Consider the following 20024-nt stretch of genomic DNA (forward strand, 5'->3'; position numbering starts at 1 on the left):
AGTCCAGCCTTCCAAAAAGTTATATGTTCTTATTCATTCAGAAGATATCTTTCTTTAATATAATTCTGATCAAATATTTCATTCTGACATGACATTGGTATAATTTGTATTGTGTTACATTATAGAGAAATAGTTACTGATTTCAACAAAATATATACATAATTTTGTGTGTGATATTATATATATGCATATGTAATTGCTCATACAATATATGTTTACTCAGGGCTTCCCTAATGGCTTAGATGGTAAAGAATCTGCCTGCAATGCAGGAGACACATATTCAATCGCTGGGCTGGGAAGAGCCTATGGAGAAGGGAATGGCTACCCACTCCAGTATTCTTGCCTGGAAAATACTGTGGACAGAGGAGCCTGGCAGGCTACAGTTCATGGGTTCACAGAGAACTGGACACAACGGAGCTACTAAGCAGGCATGCGTGCGTATGTTTACTCAATTCCACACATCCTCCTTGGAATGAATTCCACATTCTTTAAGCCAGATTTCTCTTAACAATTTGTCTAACAAAATTGATTAAAAATGAATTTTTATTTCCTAATCATAGTCCAGTGGGGCTTCCCAGGTGGCACAGTGGAAAAGAATCTGCCTGCCAGTGCAGGAGATGCCAGAGTCATGGGTTTGATCCCTGGGTGGGAAAGAGCCCCTGGAGAAGGAAATGGCAACCCGCTCAAGTATTCTGGCCTGGGAAAATCCCATGGACAGAGGAGCCTAATGGGCTACAGTCCATGGGGTTGCAAAGAGTCAAACATGACTGAGCATACACACACATATACACATACACACAATTATAGTCCAACACACAAGGGCTCTCGGTTCATAGCATGAGATATTTGGCCCAGGGAAGGTAGCTTGAGAGTAAATAATACCATGTGAATCTTTGTCCTGGTTTTGAAACCCTGAGAGGAAAAATTGCTTCACAATTTCAGGATCATATTGCTTTAAAAAGCAAGATGGGGAGCACATGTACACCGGGGGTGGATTCATATCAATGTATGGCAAAACCAATGCAATATTATAAAGTAATTCAGTTCAGTTCAGTTCAGTGCAGTCGCTCAGTCGTGTCCAACTCTCTGCGACCCCATGAATCACAGCACGCCAGGCCTCCCTGTCCATCACCAACTCCGGGAGTTCACTCAAACTCATGTCCACAGAGTCGGTGATGCCATCCAGCCATCTCATTCTCTGTCGTCCCCTTCTCTTCCCGCCCCCAACCTTTCCCAGCATCAGAGTCTTTTCCAGTGAGTCAACTCGTCGCATGAGGTGGCCAAAGTATTGCAGTTTCAGCTTTAGCATCAGTCCTTCCAATGAACACCCAGGATTGATCTCCTTTAGAATGGACTGGTTGGATCTTCTTGCATTACAAGGGATTCTCAATTAAAATTTTTTTAAAACAGCATATTATTTTTTCTTTTGAATGTGTATTATATTTAAACTTTTTTATTTAAAAACAATGCATGTTGTTGGTATTGAATTATCGAAGTCAATTTTAACATGAGAAAATCAATATTTTATGGCCACATATTTCATGGTATAAACATAAACTTACTATATGATATACACTGGACTATTTAATTAATAAATCTTCACCTATAGTAGGTTTTTAATAAACATTGCATCTTACTGAGTTGATGCTGTCCCTTAAGGAGTCATCTATTAGGAAGCGTTTGTCAGAATAACACAGATTCAGATCTTATGCTGAATTTTGAATGTCTTTGGATCCTAAAAGATAATCATAAGCAAGAATTAAGTTTGATATGAACTAAGTTAATGTTTAGAGGATTCAAGCAATTTTCTCATAAGTTTATTCAGAAACATCAAGCCAAAGGACCGAATTGGGTAATGCATGAATTATTTGAGTAACTGGATGAAACTTCCAATAATTTTGGACATTGTTGTCAATCAGTAAAAGCATGCTCCTGGGTACTTTTATTTTCCCCTCTGACTATAATCCTACGCATGTGCCTAAACAATAAAAGAACATAGAAGGAAAACAACTTCTTCCTTGGGATATTTTCTCTATAGTTATCTTGCTTGCTATTATGATAATACTGTGCTTCTACTTTATAAATTTGGACACAGTCAATTTTATGGCGATGCCCATATATGTGAACATTGTTGCTCATTCGCCCAGCTGTGTCCAACTCTGCGACCCCATGGGCTGCAGCACGCCGGGCCTTCTTGTTTCTCACCATCTCCTGGAGTTTGCCCAAGTTCATGTTCATTGCCTCGGTGAACACTGAAAAAGCTTAAAAGGAAATCAATATCTGTTTGGGGATTGATTTCCTTAGTTTTTATTGATGTAATACAGATTTTTTGATTTCTAGATTTTGGACATAGCTCTTTTCATCATCAAAGATATAGCTAATACTATTCATAGATTTATTTACTCAGTTGACAAGTGTTTGTCAAGCACCTTCCATATTTAATGCACTGCACTAAGAATGAAGATAGAGTGTTTAAGAACACACATTTCCAGTTTAGTGGAATAAAGTTGGTTATGCACACAATCAAAGCATATGATTAAATTAAAGTTGTGATAGGAATAAACATGATATGCTCTGAGAGCAAATGAGAGGAAAACCTAGTTCAGTTTTGATATTCAGAAAATATTTCCCTTATTATTTCAGCTTTTCTATCTCCTAGGATTCTGGATTCTATTACTGCACACACATGTATGTGCGCACACACATTTCATTTAGTTTAGCATGACTCAGTCACATAGTAAGTGCCCAAATATATGCTGAATCCTATGTTTCTTTTTATTAATAAAACTATCCAATGGTTATGTCCCATCTGTAATACCTGCTCAGCTCTCCATGTTGCTTATGCCAGATCCATGAAGACGGATGTGGACCATTGTATTATCAGTCTAGGTGGAGAAATCCCTGCATTTAAGCTGTCTGGACATAAACATGGATATTTGATGTGTTAGTAAAATTAGCGTGAAAGGAGTCATCCGTGTCTGTTTTCCACAGACTCTAAACTTTTGCAGGAAATTCACCACTGTCAATTCATAGGAAGTCATACCTTCCAAATAGAGGAACTTCTTTGCGTTTTGAGGAACCATTTATAAAACGTATTTTCCTATTCTGAGATAAGGTAAATTAAATACATAATACAGTGTTTCTCGAAGTATAACTGAAAGCTGCTTATACTAAAAAATCACCTGGAATGATTTTTAAATGCAAATAATATGTTCTTCTTTTGTTAACTGTAAACTGCCTCAGGTAATTGTAATTCACAACCATGATTGAGAACCACAGAACAATTGTTGACATTATCAATCTGCAGAAGTAGTTGCTATTAAGGTATGATTGGAAGGATTTTCTTGTGACAGAAATCTCTACTAATGGACCAGAAGGTGTTCTCAGAAGTATATCTCTGCAACCCGGAAAAATCCCTGACAGCAAAAAGCTGGACAATTGTAGGACTCAATGTTTTTCCTCTTAGGGACCATTGCTGTCCTTCGATGCCTGATGTCTAGGATTCTGAGAACTATTGTTTTGTGTATTTTATGTTAAGTTACTTTATAAGGAAAAGTAAATCCAGTCCTTATTATTCCATCTTAAGCAGAAGCAGAGAGCATCGTCTGTGTGATTGATATAAATATTCTTTTCCTGAAAATAAAATGAGTGTAAGATTGTAGAGATGCTAGTAGAGGTGCTGGATGTCGAGCGTTTCATCATGAATATGCAGAAAGGGGAACTGCTGCTGCTGCTAAGTCGCTTCTGTCCTGTCCGAATCTGTGCGACCCCATAGACGGCAGCCACTAGGTTCCGCCGTCCCTGGGATTTCTCCAGGCAAGAACACTGGAGTGGGTTGCCATTTCCTTCTCCAATGCATGAAAGTGAAAAGTGAAAGTGAATTGCCAATTCAGGGTCGATGCATGTTACAGGATGCTCGGGGCTGGTGTGCGGGGATGACCCAAAGGGAGGATAAGCGGAGGAGGGAGGTGGGAGGCGGGTTCAGGAAGGGGAACTCATGTACACCTGGGGCGGATTCATGTCAATGGATGGCGAAACCAACCAATATAATATTGTAAAATAATTAGCCTTCAATAAAAAAAAAAAAAAGTGAATTCGCTCAGTTGTATCCGACTCTTATCGACTCCATAGCCTGCAGCCTACCAGGCCCCTCCTTCCATGGGATTTTCCAGGCAAGAGTACTGGAGTGAGGTGCCATTGCCTTCTCCGAGAAAGGGGAACAAGAAAACTCAAAGGTAAATTCACAATTTTGTTCAGTTATACCTGAAAGTATTGACTCTAAACAGTAGAGAGTGGCTCTCTTGCCAAATTGTGAAATATATCAACAGAATGATAATTTCTTTACATTCTATCAAGTGATATTTTGCATATATTAGGATAATAATATATTTTTCTTTTTCAATCTGCTCAATGTAATATTACACTGAGAAATTCTGTAAAGTTGAACCATCTTTGGTTAAATAATACTAGGATAAATTCTACTTGATAAAGGAACACAAATACAGGCTTGAGTTTGTAAAAATGTTATCTTTTTGAATCTGTTTGTGTTCAATCCCTGGATTGAGAAGATCACTTGGAAAAACGAACAGCTACCCACTCCAGTATTCTGGCCTGGAGAATTCCATGGACAGAGGAGCCTGGCAGGCTACAGTCCATGGGGTCGCAAAGAGTTAGACATGACAGAGCGACTTTAACTTTCATAATAATTAGTAAGATTTGTTTATAATTTTATTTACTTTCTCTTTTTCATTTGGCATTGAATTTACATAAGTTCTATAAAATGAGCTTGAGAACTTTTATTTTTCTGGAATACTTTTGCACAGGGGGAGAAATGTATTTTCCAGAAAATTTAGCAAAATCATCCATAAAGCTTTAACAGCCTGGCGTATTGGGAGAGGGATTAAGTGGAGGACAGTTATGCTACCAAAATTCAATTATTTTTTGCCTCATTTTTATTTTGACCTTGCCAGATGTTTATTTTAATACTATTCAAATAAGTAACATTTTATTATTTTTACCTTTTATAGATAAACATTTTTACTGAAGAATTGCATACATTTAGAGTGCTGGAGAAGACTCTTGAGAGTCCCTTGGACTGCAAGGAGATCCAACCAGTCCATTCTAAAGGAGATCAATCCTGGGTGTTCATTGGAAGGACTGATGCTAAAGCTGAAACTCCAATACTTTGGCCACTTCATGCAACGAGTTGACTCACTGGAAAAGACTCTGATGCTGGGAGGGGTTGGGGACAGGAGGAGACGGGGACGACAGAGAATGAGATGGCTGGATGGCATCACCGACTCGATGGACATGAGTTTGAGTGAACTCCGGGAGTTGGTGATGGACCGGGAGGCCTGGCGTGCTGTGATTCATGGGGTCGCAAAGAGCCGGACACAACTGAGAGACTGAACCGAACTGAACTGAGAGGAGTATACAAATAATAATCACATAGTTCAGCAAAATTTCACAAAATGAACACACAGATTGAGGAACATAGCATCAGAAGTTCCCTCACTCCCCCTTCCATTCTCCACCCACTCAGGATAACTACAGTCTTGACTTTTAATGGATACATTATTTTTTCTTTTCTTGAGCTTATAGAATGAAATCATAGAGTATGCACTTGTGCTAAAATTATGTCATTGTAAAAGGCAATTTTGTCTCTGTTTCCAACATTTATGGCTTTTAGTTTCTTTTCCTTGTCATATTGCCTAGATAGGACATCTAGCAGCATATTATTTAAATGGTAATATTGGGATTCTGGCGCACTTCATATCTCATGGGAAAGCTTTTTAAAAATTCACATGCTGATGTTTTCAGTAGATATTTATTGATATCCTATCTAAGATTAAGGCGTTTCCTACTATTTTTGAATGAGTTATGAATTTCATCCAGTACCCTTTCCATAATTATGAATTGAATATATAACTATTTTATTTTATATTTAATCTTTTTACTTTTGATGCTTTGAAAGTGAAAGTGAAGTCGCTCAGTCGTGTCCGACTCTTTGCGACCCCATGGACTGTAGCCTACCAGGCTCTTCCGTCTATGGGATTCTCCAGGCAAGAGTACTGGAGTGGGTTGCCGGTTCCTTCTCCAGGAGATCTCCCCAACCCAGGGATCGAACCCGGGTCTCCCGCATTGCAGGCAGACGCTTTACCATCTGAGCCACCAGGGACGCTCTTTGATGCCTTACATGTAGTATAATTTTAGTACTTTTAATTACATTTCCAATTTTTGTATTGTCAGTGTACAGAAATACAATGGACTTTTTAAAACTTCTTATTTTAAAATACAGATATGCAGGTATTGCAAAAATGGTGGTGTGGTCATGACAGGAGAAGCAGTAAAAGTCATCAAAGAGTAGTATTAGGGATGTTTTATTGGGGCAGTTGCTTTCTTGAGAATTCTAGAGAGCTTTATTTGTACTTCTGTTTAAACAAGCATTCTCACTTATCCTGTAGAATTTATAGTTATATCTGTTTGTTTATATTTTATATTTTCTAAGAATACTGATTTTATGTACTTTTTATCTTCTCCTCCTATTACAAAATATTGAACCATTTTTTAAATTCCTAAGTATTAATTTTTCCCATATATTATTGATTAGTGGAAAATGTCTAGGAGCAAGAGAGATTCTCCCTTAATCTCTAGAGAAAAATAAACTGTATTATGTCTTTTTGATGAATTGCCTCAATCCTGCTGAATTTTAACCCTTAGCTATCTCCTCTGTTAGTAATACTGTTATTAAGCAATAAAAACTAAAAGACTGACAAATAATTCAACTATAGTCCTTTATAGTCATTATAAATAGTCATTTTTCTATAGATGAAGTCACATCTTTCTAGTTATTTGTATTATGAATCAGGTTTCCTAATTATCTGCTCAGTATTGAGGTGTCTATCTGGTCTTCACTGACAACAAGTGGTGTGTCTATAAATGATTTTATATCTATTTTAGGAACTAAAGCAATTTTGATCTGTTCTTGCTCTGTCATAACTCAAATGTTTCCTATGTCTCAGTGAAAAATTTGCAAATTCTCTTTCCAAGTATGGGGAAAAAAACCTCAGCTTTGAAATATCTCTTCCCCAATCATTCAACATATTTTTGTTGAGTCTTAATTCATGTTATTTTGGACATTTAAGTTTTTTTAATTTTTTTTTATTGGAGGCAAATTACTTTACATTAATATATTGGTTGGTTTTGCCATACATTGGCACGAATCTTCCCCGGGTGTACATGTGTTCCCCCTCTTGAACTCCCCCCCCACCTCCCTCTTCCCCATATCCTCCCTCCAGGTCATCCCTGTGCACCAGTCCCAAGCATCCTGTATCATGCATCAAACCTGGACTGGTGATTCATTTCACATATGATAATATACATGCTACAGTGCCATTCTCTCAAATCATCCCACCTTCACCCTCTCCCACAGAGTCCCAAAGACTGTTCTATACACCTATGTCTCTTTTGCTATCTCGTATACAGGGTTAAGGTTACCATCTTTCCAAATTCCATATATATGCATTCATATACTGTATTGATGTTTTTCTTTCAGGCTGACTTCACTCTGTATAATAGGCTCCAATTTCATCCACCTCATTGGAACTGACTCAAATGCATTCTTTTTGATGGCTGAAAAATACTCCATTGTGTATATGTACCAAAGCTTTCTTATCCATTCATCTGCAGATGGACATCTAGGTTGCTTCCATGTCCTTGCTATTATAAACAGTGCTGCAATGGACATTGGAGTACATGTGATTCTTTCAATTCTGGTTTCCTCTGTGTGTACGCCCAGGAGTGCAATTGCTGAATCATATGGCAGTTCCAGTTTTTTGAGGAATCTCCACACTGTTCTCCATAGTGGCTGTACTAGTTTGCATTCCTACCAACAGTGTAAGAGGGTTCCCTTTCCTCCACACCCTCTCCAGCATTTATTTTGGACATTTTATTTTATTTTTTTTAAATTTATTTTATTGGAGGCAAATTACCTTACATTAATATATTGGTTGGTTTTGCCATACATTGACACAAATCCACCCCAAGTGTACATGTGTTCCCTTTTAAAAATTAGGTGTTGGGAATATGTAGGGCCTCCCTGGTGGCTCAGCAGTATCTTCCGCCTGTAATGCAAGAGATGTGGTTTCAATCCCTGGGTCGGGAGATTCCTTGGAGAAGGAAATGGCAACCTACTCCAGTATTCTTGCCTGGAAAATTCAATGCCAGAGGAGCCTGGAGGGGTATAGTCCATGGGGTCAAAAAAGAGTCAGACATGACTTGGCAGCTAAACAATAATAACAAGTGCTAAGAGAACACTTTAGTGGAGGTTCAAACACTTGCTTGGAGTTTTGCTGCATCTATTCTACACATTCACCAGCTCTGGTGACAGGACCAAGTGAGTCTTCATCTGTCATAGGAAAGCTAAATCTGACTCTGACTCATAAATGTAGAGATAATAAAGACAAAACCTAAGTATCCAATGAATTAACCAAATATTCTTGGCTTCTGTCTCTGTCACCCAAATTAGTTGCTGCAATGGCTTCTATAATCCACTGACATAACCCTAAAAAGTGGAGGCTTCATTTATATTAAATTTGTGTCTAGTTTGTTCTAAACCTGAATGTCATTTTAATTTTCCTATCTTCGCTTATAAACAAAAAAAAAAAACCGATGAATTAGTTTTAATATAACTTTAAGGATAATTTTCATTCCAATTCCAAAGAAAGCCAATGCCAAAGAATGCTCAAACTACCGCACAGTTGCACTCGTCTCACATGCTAGTAAAGTCATGCTCAAAATTCTCCAAGCCAGGCTTCAGCAATATGTGAACCGTGAACTTCCAGATGTACAAGCAGGTTTTAAAAAAGGCAGAGGATCCAGAGATCAACTTGCCAACATCTGCTGGATAATGGAAAAAACAAGAGAGTTCCAGAAAAATGTCTATTTCTACTTCATTGACTTTGCCAGAGCCTTTGACTGTGTGGATCACGATAAACTGTGGAACATTCTGAAAGAGATGGGAGTACCAGACTAGCTGACCTGTCTCTTGAGAAACCTGTATGCACGTCAGGAAGCAACTGTTAGAACTGGACATGGAACAACAGACTGGTTAAAAATAGGAAAAGGAGTACGTCAAGGCTGTATATTGTCACCCTGCTTATTTAACTTATATTAGAGTACACGATGAGGAATGCTGGTTTGAAAGAAGCACAAGCTGGAATCTAGATTGGCGGGAGAAATATCAATAACCTCAGATATGCAGATGACACCACCCTTACGGCAGAAAGTGAAGAGGAACTAAAAAACCTCTTGATGAAAGTGAAAGAGGAGAGTGAAAAAGTTGGCTTAAAGCTCAACATTCAGGAAACTAAGATCATGGCATCTGGTCCCATCACTTCATGGGAAATAGATGGGGAAACAGTGGAAACAGTGGCTGACTTTATTTTTGGAGGGTCCGAAATCACTGTGGATGCTGATTGCAGCCATGAGATTAAAAGATGCATATTCCTTGGAAGGAAAGTTATGACCAACCTAGTTCAGTTCAGTTCAGTTCTGTCACTCAGTCGTGTCCGACTCTCCGCGACCCCATGAATCACAGCATGCCAGGCTTCCCTGTCCATCACCAACTCCCGGAGTTCACTCAAACTCATGTCCACAGAGTCGGTGATGCCATCCAGCCATCTCATTCTCTGTCGTCCCCTTCTCCTCACGCCCCCAACCGTTCCCAGCATCAGACTCTTTTCCAGTGAGTCAACTTGTCGCATGAGGTGGCCAAAGTATTGGAGTTTCAGCTTTAGCATCAGTCCTTCCAATGAACACCCAGGATTGATCTCCTTTAGAATGGACTGGTTGGATCTCTTTGCAGTCCAAGGGACTCTCAAGAGTCTTCTCCAACACCACAGTTCAAAAGCATCAATTCTTAGGCAATCAGCTTTCTTCACAGTCCAACTCTCACTTCCATACATGACCACAGGAAAAACAATAACCTTGACTAGATGGACCTTTGTTGGCAAAGTAATGTCTCTGCTTTTTAATATCCTATCAAGATTGGTCATAACTTTCCTTCCAAGGAGTAAGCGTCTTTTAATTTCATGACTGCAATCAACATCTGCAGTGATTTTGGAGCCCAAAAAAATAAAGTCTGCCACTGTTTCCACTGTTTCCCCATCTATTTCCCATGAAGTGATGGGACCAGATGCCATGATCTTGGTTTTCTGAATGTTGAGCTTCAAGCCAACTTTTTCACTCTCCTCTTTCACTTTCATCAAGAGGCTTTTTAGTTCCTCTTCACTTTCTGCCATAAGGGTGGTGTCATCTGCATATCTGAGGTTATTGATATTTCTCCCAGCAATCTTGATTCCAGCTTGTGCTTCTTCCAGCCCAGCGTTCCTCATGATGTACTCTGCATATAAGTTAAATAAGCAAGATGACAATGTATAGCCTTGACGTACTCCTTTTCCTATTTTTAACCAGTCTGTTGTTCCATGTACAGTTCTGACTGTTGCTTCCTGACCTGCATACAGGTTTCTCAAGAGGCAGGTCAGGTGGTCCGGTATTCCCATCTCTTTCAGAATGTTCCACAGTTTATTGTGATCCACACAGTCAAAGGCTTTGGCATAGTCAATGAAGCAGAAATAGATGTTTTTCTGGAATTCTCTTGCTTTCTCCATGATTCAGCAAATGTTGGCAATTTGATCTCTGGTGCCTCTGCCTTTTTTAAAACCTGCTTGAACATCTGGGAGTTCACGGTTCACATATTGCTGAAGCCTGGCTTGGAGAATTTTGAGCATGGCTTTAGTAGCGTGTGAGATGAGTGACCAACCTAGATAGCATATTAAAAAGCAGAGACATTACTTTGTCAACAAAGGTCCATCTAGTCAAGGCTATGGTTTTTCCAGTGGCCATGTATGGATGTGAGAGTTGGACTCTGAAGAAAGCTGAGTGTCGAATAATTGATGCTTTTGAACTGTGGTGCTGGAGAAGACTCTTGAGAGTCCCTTAGACTGCAAGGAGATCCAACCAGTCCATACTAAAGGAGATCAGTCCTTGGTGTTCATTGGAAAGACTGATGCTAAAGCTGAAACTCCAACTTTGGCCACCTCATGCAACAATTTGACTCACTGGAAAAGTCTCTGATGCTGGGAGGGATTGCGGGCAGGAGGAGAAGGGGACTACAGAGAATGAGATGGCTGGATGACATCCCTGACTCGATGGATGTGAGTTTGAGTGAACTCCGGGAGTTGGTGATGGGCAGGAAGGCCTGGCGTGCTGTGATTCATGGCGTCTCAAAGAGTCAGACACGACTGAGCGACTGAACTGAACTGAACTGAATGTATTGATGAAAATAGTGACAGTAGTATAAACTGTGCCCAATAATTGATGAAGTTGAAAATGTTGTGACATTTCTGTACATTTTCTAGCATTCTCCACAAACCAGTTACAGTAGGTTACACTGTTGTTTCATTAAGGCAAATCAACAAATTTAGAATTTCACCATCTGTATCCCTTGAAAAAGTATCAACTTCAATGAGTAAATAATAGTGAAACCCTGTTATGAACCAGGGTGAATCTGCATTCATATCTTTGATCATTTTTAGCTCTCACAAAGAACTGGAAAATAGGCATCAATTTATACATGCTACAGATAGGGACCTTACTTGATTTGTAATTCAGAGAGGGATATTTGAACCCACACTATGAGGCAATTGCTGTCTCAATTCCACTGCTAGATGGTAATTAATAATGTGGTGAAGTGATGAAGCAGACTAACATATCCCACTAGTTTGTTTTTATGCAGTCATATAAATCTGATTCACTTTGACTCATCTCACTGATATTCCTTTTTTTGTGAGAGTAAGAAACCTGTGTAAATTCATTACTTGATTCATTGCAGACTTTTAGTTGGAGTAAGTTAAAACTGAGACCAAGACAAAACCTGTAGCAAGGTGGAGAAGAAACTGATGAGAATTTGGAAAGGGTAGATTGTACCTGTATGTAATAGCAAACTGAATATACAAAATGTATAGAATAAAATTTGATTAGATAAGTAGATAGAATGGAAAAGCATGAATTGATCGGAAACAGAAACCATATTTTCTTTAGGGAAGAAAAAGAAGCAGAAAACAGAACAATTCATTATGAAAGGAGTTTTTCTGGGTTTAATTTTGTTATAAACTATAAATAGGAGTATTATGATTTAATGGAAGAAAACCAAACAACTAAGCTACCATCTCTTAACACATTCTTGCCAAAGTAATTATTCTAACCCAAGATTCTTTGCTTGCAAAAACTCACTTCATCTTCTTATGTCTCTTGCTTTTTCCAAGTAAGTCCACTCCTATCCCACAGCTTTCGCATGGCTGACTTGACCTCTTTGTTCCTAAGTGTGTAGATGAGGGGGTTCAGCATGGGAGTAATAACATTGTAGAGTACAGACACCATCTTGTCCACAGAAAAAGTGGAGAATGGATGAGCATAGATGAAAATACAGGGTCCAAAAAAGAGTGTTACCATCATGAGGTGAGAGCCACAGGTTGAGAGTGCCTTTTGCCTTCCTTCTTTGGAGCGAATCTTGACTAGAATAGTGGCATAGGAAGAAACCAACACTACAAAGGAGCTGGTAGAAATCAACCCACTGTTAGATACCATTAGCAATTCAATGACAAAAGTGTCTGCACAGGCAAGTTTGATGACAGGGGGAACATCACAAAAGAAATTGTCCACCTGATTTGGCCCACAAAAGGGCAGACGGACAGTGAGAATTGTCTGGACAGTAGAGTGCACAAATCCTCCCATCCAGGAGGCAGCTACCAACACACACCATAATCCTTGACTCATGATAGTGGTATAGTGCAGGGGGCGACAAATTGCAACATAGCGATCATAGGCCATCACTGTGAGCAGGAACATCTCTGCTGCCCCTACAACGTGCAGGAAAAAGAGCTGCACAATGCATTGGTCAGAGGGAATGAGCTTTTCATTATCAAGAAAGTCAGCCAGAAGCTTAGGGGTAGTTACTGTTGAATAACATAGATCGAGGAAAGAGAGGTTGCCGAGAAGGAAATACATGGGTGATGAATTCAGATGCTTATCATAGACTACTGTGACCATGACAAGGATATTTCCTACCCAAGTGGACACATAGAAGAGAAGAAATAGTACAAATAGCCCTGTTTCAATAGATTGTGTCTGTGAGAAGCCTACCAGGATAAATTCTCTCACTACCTTTGTTGGGTTTTCATCCATTTGATCTGGTTTCACCTGGATCAAAAAATTAAACAATGGGGCATTAGTAATGTTAAAAATGGATAAGATATTTCACACAAAATGTAAGAACCTTATTTCAAAAGTGAACTTTTTCTCTAGGATGCATCTCGATTGGTTAGCTGGAAGAAATTATTTTTTCTTAGATGATATGAATACATATTTCCCAACAACTCTAGCTTTGAGATACTGATGAAGCAGCCAACATTTTTTGAAGTCACCAGTACTGGACTTTTAGCTGCAACTTGATGCATCTCTATCTTCCATCAGTCAGCATTTTCCTTCCCCTGTTTTACATTGTCTCAAGGCAATATTACATTTCACTAAGATATTAATATTTTTAAAAAATTATAATCTTTAGAAAAAAATAAAACTAGAAGATAGAATTTAAAATTCCAGTGTACAGGCATTAGAGTCTATAAAGGTTTTATCTGAAATAAGAAATCAGCACACTGTAGATGGTTAGGCTACTATGATAACCCTGTGTCATTTTCTATGAAGATAACTCTTGAGGCTCCACCCTGTAAAAATGGCTAGAGGGAAGTTTATTTGCCACTTTGGTCTTATTGCTATCTCATTACCTAAGTAATGACTCTTACTTAAGTTTGCTGATTGTCTGTCCTGCATATTATTGTTATAATAAATTTCCATCCAGCTTATTATTATCTATAATAACATTTCTCATCTTAAGTCATAGCTGTGGACTTATGGGTACATAGTATGCTTTTATTGATCTAAATAGAATCACATGATGGTTATTCATACATTAAAGTTACTCCTTTGTTTGACTCCTATCAAACTGGGCACAAAGAAATGATTTCTCTTATATGAAAGAATTAGCAGTCCAGGGACTGTGTTTGCATATTTCATCCATTCATATGAGCAATAGCTAGAAGGTGCTACTGCATGAAATGAAATGTGTTATAGTCTACTGAGGACTGTGGGTACACGCAATAGCTGCTATTGACACAAAGTCTACAGTGCTACTACACATGGTAATGTTTTGAGGAATTAAGACACAATAATTTCAAGTTTATATATCAGTGAATATTCTTTATATTTTATCATCATAGTTCATGCCCTGTTTGAGTCTATGAACTGAATATCTTCATTTAGGCAATTAACAAGAATGCAAGTTTTGAAAAAGATAATTTTAAACTAAATAAAAATTAAAGAAAGCAGTAAAAATGTATATACTTCACAATTAAAGAAATTATATGAAAAAAAGAAAAAGTTAATGAATAGAAATATTATTATTTATATGCTTACAATTAAAATTATCAAAGAATAATAGGAAGAAAATCTCCCAAATTTAAGTATCAGTTTGTTAAAATGATGCTTGCAAAAAGATGAATTAACCCAAGAAAATGGTAAAATAATAAAGGGAAATAAAACAATGCACAAAAATATACTTGAAACATGAAAAAAATTTATATACACAGAAAAGTTAAGCTGTATAAACAGCTATACTAAAGGAAAAACAACAAAATATAAATATTTACTTGGACAATTGAAACTTTCTTTTTACTTATTGATAGTTTTAAATTTTCTATAATAAACTCAAGTATACTTTTGATTAATATATAGCTCTCTGTGATTTTGTGCAGTTATAAATATCCACACAGCTTTTTTGATAGTAAAACTCTTATTTCATATTAAAAAACTGAATATTTGGATTTTGTCCTTTATGTGCAACTTAATTGTTGCTTATTTTAGTTACTAAATTTCAGATTAAAAATCCCCTTAGTTATAATCCATGTAACTTTTTTACAGAGCAATTATTGTTGTCTAGGTATAACATCAGAGAAGGCAATGGCAAGCCACTCCAGTACTCTTGCCTAGAAAACCCCATGGATTGAGGAGCCTGGTGGGCTGCAGTCCATGGGGTCGCTAAGGGTCGGACACGACTGAGCGACTTCACTTTCACTTTTCACTTTCACACATTGAAGAAGGAAATGGCAACCCACTCCAGTGTTCTTGCCTGGAGTATCCCAGGGAAGGGGGAGCCTGGTGGGCTTCCGTCTATGGGGTCACACAGAGTCGGACACAACTGAAGTGACTTAGCAGCAGCAGCAGCAGGTATAACATAAAAAAACCTCAAATTTATTAAAAAGCAAGGTTTTAATGATAGTATGTTTTTCAAAAAATATTTCACTATTTAATTTTTCATGTTTAAACATTTGTATAACTACAAAAATAATGAACATTTATTGCTGAAATTTAGAAACATGATAAACATGAGGAAAATAATTTTCTTAATACCAAGAAGCAAACATGATTAACTTTAGTGTGTCATATATTCTTGAAAGCTTTCTAAAATGTATTTTTTATTTATATAATTGATATTACATATACAATATGACCTACTACTGAAAAATTCTGCAATTTCCATTAAATACTGGTCTTGCAAATGGGTATAAATTACAGGAGCATGAAGTAAAACTTTCAACATGATAGAGTTTAAGTCTAACTATATACCTTCTTCATATAAAGTGTAGATTCTCGGGTCATGTGGTCACAGAAGCCTGGCATGTTAACACTACAGAACCATTCTAAATACTATAGATGTAGGAAAATAAATAAATAAAGTGGAACCCCCAGGTTACACTGGCCATTATTAGGAAATTTTGGCGTTCAGGGATTTAGGGATTCAGGTACTCATAGTCAAATAGTAATGGGAATTATTAAATTTTTTAAATCATAATCTGTTGCCAGAAATTACGAAACACAAAAAAAATATGTGTGTTTTAGGGTAATAGTGGGATGCAGGGGTAAGTGGCAATGGATAGGAAAAATAAAGAGGAAAAAAGATTCTTTTTTGCAATATATCAGCTGGGTGATAGTTCCAGTATGTCATCTGGGTTATTTAAAATTTCAAATTAAAAATTATTCATTGTAGTGCTGTTTGCATAAGTTATAAAATAATAAATGATATGCATGTCCATTAATTGAATATTTATTTCAATGTAGCGGACCTATTTTTAAAATGATATGTAATTGAGAGGTAAATGTTCCCAGGACTGAGGTTAGTAAGAAAGACAATGAAACATTAGGAAAAGTTTGGTTCCAAGTGCCTTGCCAAAAATAGTCAACCTTTTCACCACTGTCTTTATTTGAAGTGCCTTCTCTAATCAGGATTCCCACTTTAGATTTTATATTGTTTTATTTTTCCTAATTATAGAACTATGTAAATAAGAGTAAAATTCTCACCCTTTCTTCCACTGCCACATCCATACCACAAGGGGAAAGAAGGAGAGAGGGGTGAATAGAAAAGAAGGAACGGAAAGAGAGAGAAAGATTGATATGGATATACTTTCATATACTGTATGCAATGCTAATTCGTTGTTAATAATACATAATATTTTTGAAATAGTTCTGCTATAATGAAATAAATATTCATTAATGGACATGCATATCATTTATTATTTTATAACTTCTGCAAACAGCACTACAATGAATAGTTTCAAATTTTGAATTTTGCTCATAGTTATTTAGGTATTTATTGGGATTTGGAAGGGATACAGGCCTGAGAGTGAAATTTCTGAGAAGAATGTTGACAGACAGTTTTTTCCTCCTGTGAACAATATACGTGGTGCTATTTTGCACTCTTTCCAACACTGGATAATATCAATCTTTATTGTAATTTTGTAAATATGATAGGTAAAATAATAGTTCATTATCTTAATTTGTGTTTGCCTCATCAGCAGTTATTAATGAACATCTTTGGGTTTTTAATTATTTGTATACTCTCTAAGCACAAACTGGAATCAAGATTGCTGGGAGAAATATCTATAAACTCAGATATGCAGATGACACCACCCTTATGGCAGAAAGTGAACAGGAACTAAAGAGCCACTTGATGAAAGTGAAAGAGAGTGAAAAAGTTGGCTTAAAGCTCAACATTAGGAAAATTAAGATTATGGCATCCAGCCCCATCACTTCATGGCAAATAGATGGGGAAACAGTGGAAACAGTGGCTGATTTTATTTTTGGGGCTCAAAAATCAGTGCAGATGGTGACTGCAGCCATGAAATTAAAAGAACTTACTCCTTGGAAGGAAAGTTATGACCAACCTAGACAGCACATTAAAAGGTCGAGACATTACTTTGCCAACAAAGTTCTGTCTAGTCAAGTGAAGTGGCATCGCTCAGTCGTGTCTGACTCTTTGCGACCCCATGGACTGTAGCCTGCCAGGCTCCTCTGTCCGTGGGATTTTCCAGGCAAGAATACTGGAGTGGGTTGCCACTGAGATCTTCCCAACCCATTGGGAAGATTTCATTGTAGGTCTCCTGCATTGTAGACAGATGCTTTTATAGTCTGAGCCACCAGGGAAGTCTCATCAAGGAGTCTGTCTAGTCAACGCTATGGTTTCTCCAGTGGTCATGTATGGGTGTGAGCATTGGACTGTAAAGAAAGCTGAGCACCAGAGAACTGATGGTTTTGAACTGTGGTGTTGGAGAAGACTCTTGAGAATCCTTTGGACTGCAATGATATCCAACCAGTCCATCCTAAAGGATATCAGTCCTGAGTGTTCATTGGAAGGACAGATGTTGAAGATGAAACTCCAATACTTTGGCCACCTGATGCAAAGAACTGACTCATTTGAAAAGACCCTGATGCTGGGAAAGATTGAGGGCAGCAGAAGAAGGGGGACAACAGAGAATGAGATGGTTGGATGGCATCACCAACTCAATGGACATGAGTTTGAATAAACTCTGGGGGTTGGTGATGGACAGTTAGGCCTGGCATGCTGCAGTCCATGGTCACAAAGAGTCGGACACGACTGAGCGACTGAACTGAACTGAATACTCCTTCTGAAAATTTCATGTGCATGTTATCACTTAACTGTCTATTATGTTTTCATTATCAATTTACAGAAATTCTCTAGATTTCAAGGATATTACAAGATGCAAATAGTTGAAATATTGATATTTAATCCTAGCCTAAATTTAAATTTTTACCTATGCAAACTTCCAAACAAACAGAGAAATAGCATATCAACAGTACCTCAGGAGGCTAGCTCATATCCTCCTCTCAGTCAAAAATCTTAAATTTTATCTTTATTTTTAATCACTCTTAATTAATTTAGCTTTCTTGAACTTCAATAAGGGGAATTGAATGATAATGCTGTATATGTTTGATTACTTTGATTTAATACTATCTGTGAAATTTCTTCAAGCAGTTATGCTAATCAGTGTTTATTTTTTGTTACTAGTGAACTGTATTATTTCTTTTATTGTATGAACATACCGTAATTTACTTAAAAATTACATTGTTTTTGGACATTGGTCAGGTACAAGAAAGCTGCTATGAACATTACTGCTCATGTTTTTTAATGGACATAACACTCATTTCTGTTGGATGTATGTGTATATCAACTGAAACTTTTAAATCGTAGAATAAATGTGTGTTTAATTCAATAAGAAACTGCCAAATATTTTTCTCTATTGACATCACTAGTTTCCCTTTTTGTAATATAAACATGCTATTCTCTTATATCAGTTTTTATCTTCAGTATTGTAGGAAAAATCCAAAATCAAACTGACATCTTTTTCATATATCTATGGGCTATTAACTGGATCATGGGCATTTTCTTACTGACATATTATTTGTATCATGTATAAACAAATCCCTATTGAATATATGCATTGCAATGATCTAATTCTATCAGCACTTACCTTTTCACTTAATGGTGTCTTAGTAAGCAGAAGCTCTTAGTTTTAATAATGTCAAGTTTTTCATATATGGATTTCATATGTGGTTTTTCATATATTCAAAAGACATTTCTTTTGAAAAATATTTCTTTCTTTCAAAGTCATGAACATATTCCCATTTTTTTTTATTGGAGTCTAATTATTTTACAATATTATATTGGTTGGTTTTCCCATACATTGACATGAATCCGCCCTGGGTGTACATGAGTTCCCCTTCCTGAACCCCCGCCCCCACCTCCCTCCTCCCTTTATCCTTCCTCTGGGTCATCCCCACATACCAGCCCCGAGCATCCTATAACATGCATTGACCCTGAACTGGTGATTCGTTTCACATATGACAACTTACATGTTTCAATGCCATTCTCCCAAATCATCCCACCCTCACCCTCTCCCACAGAGTTCCAAAGACTGTTCTATACATCTGTGTCTCTATTGCTGTCTCGTATACTGGGTTATCATTTGCATCTTTCTAAATTTCATATATATGTGTTAGTATACTGTATTGGTGTTTTTCTTTCTGGCTTACTTCACTCTGTATAATAGGGTCTAGTTTCATCCACCTCATTAGAACTGATTCAAATGCATTCTTTTTAATGGCTGAGTAATACTCCATTGTATATATGTACCAAAGCTTTCTTATCCATTCGTCTGCAGATGGACATCTAGGTTGCTTCCATGTCCTGGCTGTTATAAACAGTGCTGCAATGAACATTGGAGTACATGTGTCTCTTTCAATTCTGGTTTCCTTGGTGTGTATGCCCAGGAGTCGTATTCTCATTTTAAAATGCTTACAGATTCTCGGTTTTCACATATAAGGATATGATCCTTTTAAAATTAATTGTGTGTGGTGTGAGGTAGGGTGTCAAGTTTCATTTTCTTTCATATGGATATTTAATTGACCTAAAAATATTTACTAAAGAGACCACTGATTTCTGGCTAGATTGCAGTGCAGGCTATGTGATAAATAACACTAAATATGGGTCTCCATTTCAATCTTCTCTATCTTTTAATACTTTTACTAATACAACACTGTCATATTAAGATTTA

General features: G+C 37.3%; 1 protein-coding gene across 1 annotated transcript; it reads right to left on the reverse strand.

Annotated features, from left to right (window-relative positions):
- Positions 1-12303: 12303 nt before the first annotated feature.
- On the reverse strand, positions 12304-13260 carry LOC148776914 (olfactory receptor 4Q2-like). Its single transcript, XM_088840417.1, has one exon. The coding sequence runs from the start codon at positions 13243-13245 to the stop codon at positions 12304-12306; it is 942 nt and encodes a 313-aa protein (XP_088696543.1). The 5' UTR covers positions 13246-13260.
- Positions 13261-20024: the final 6764 nt, after the last annotated feature.

Source organism: Moschus berezovskii, chromosome 9 (genome assembly GCF_049115385.1).
Source record: "Moschus berezovskii isolate FMDL1 chromosome 9, NW_MosBer_1.0, whole genome shotgun sequence".
In the NCBI taxonomy this organism is placed as follows: domain Eukaryota; kingdom Metazoa; phylum Chordata; class Mammalia; order Artiodactyla; family Moschidae; genus Moschus; species Moschus berezovskii.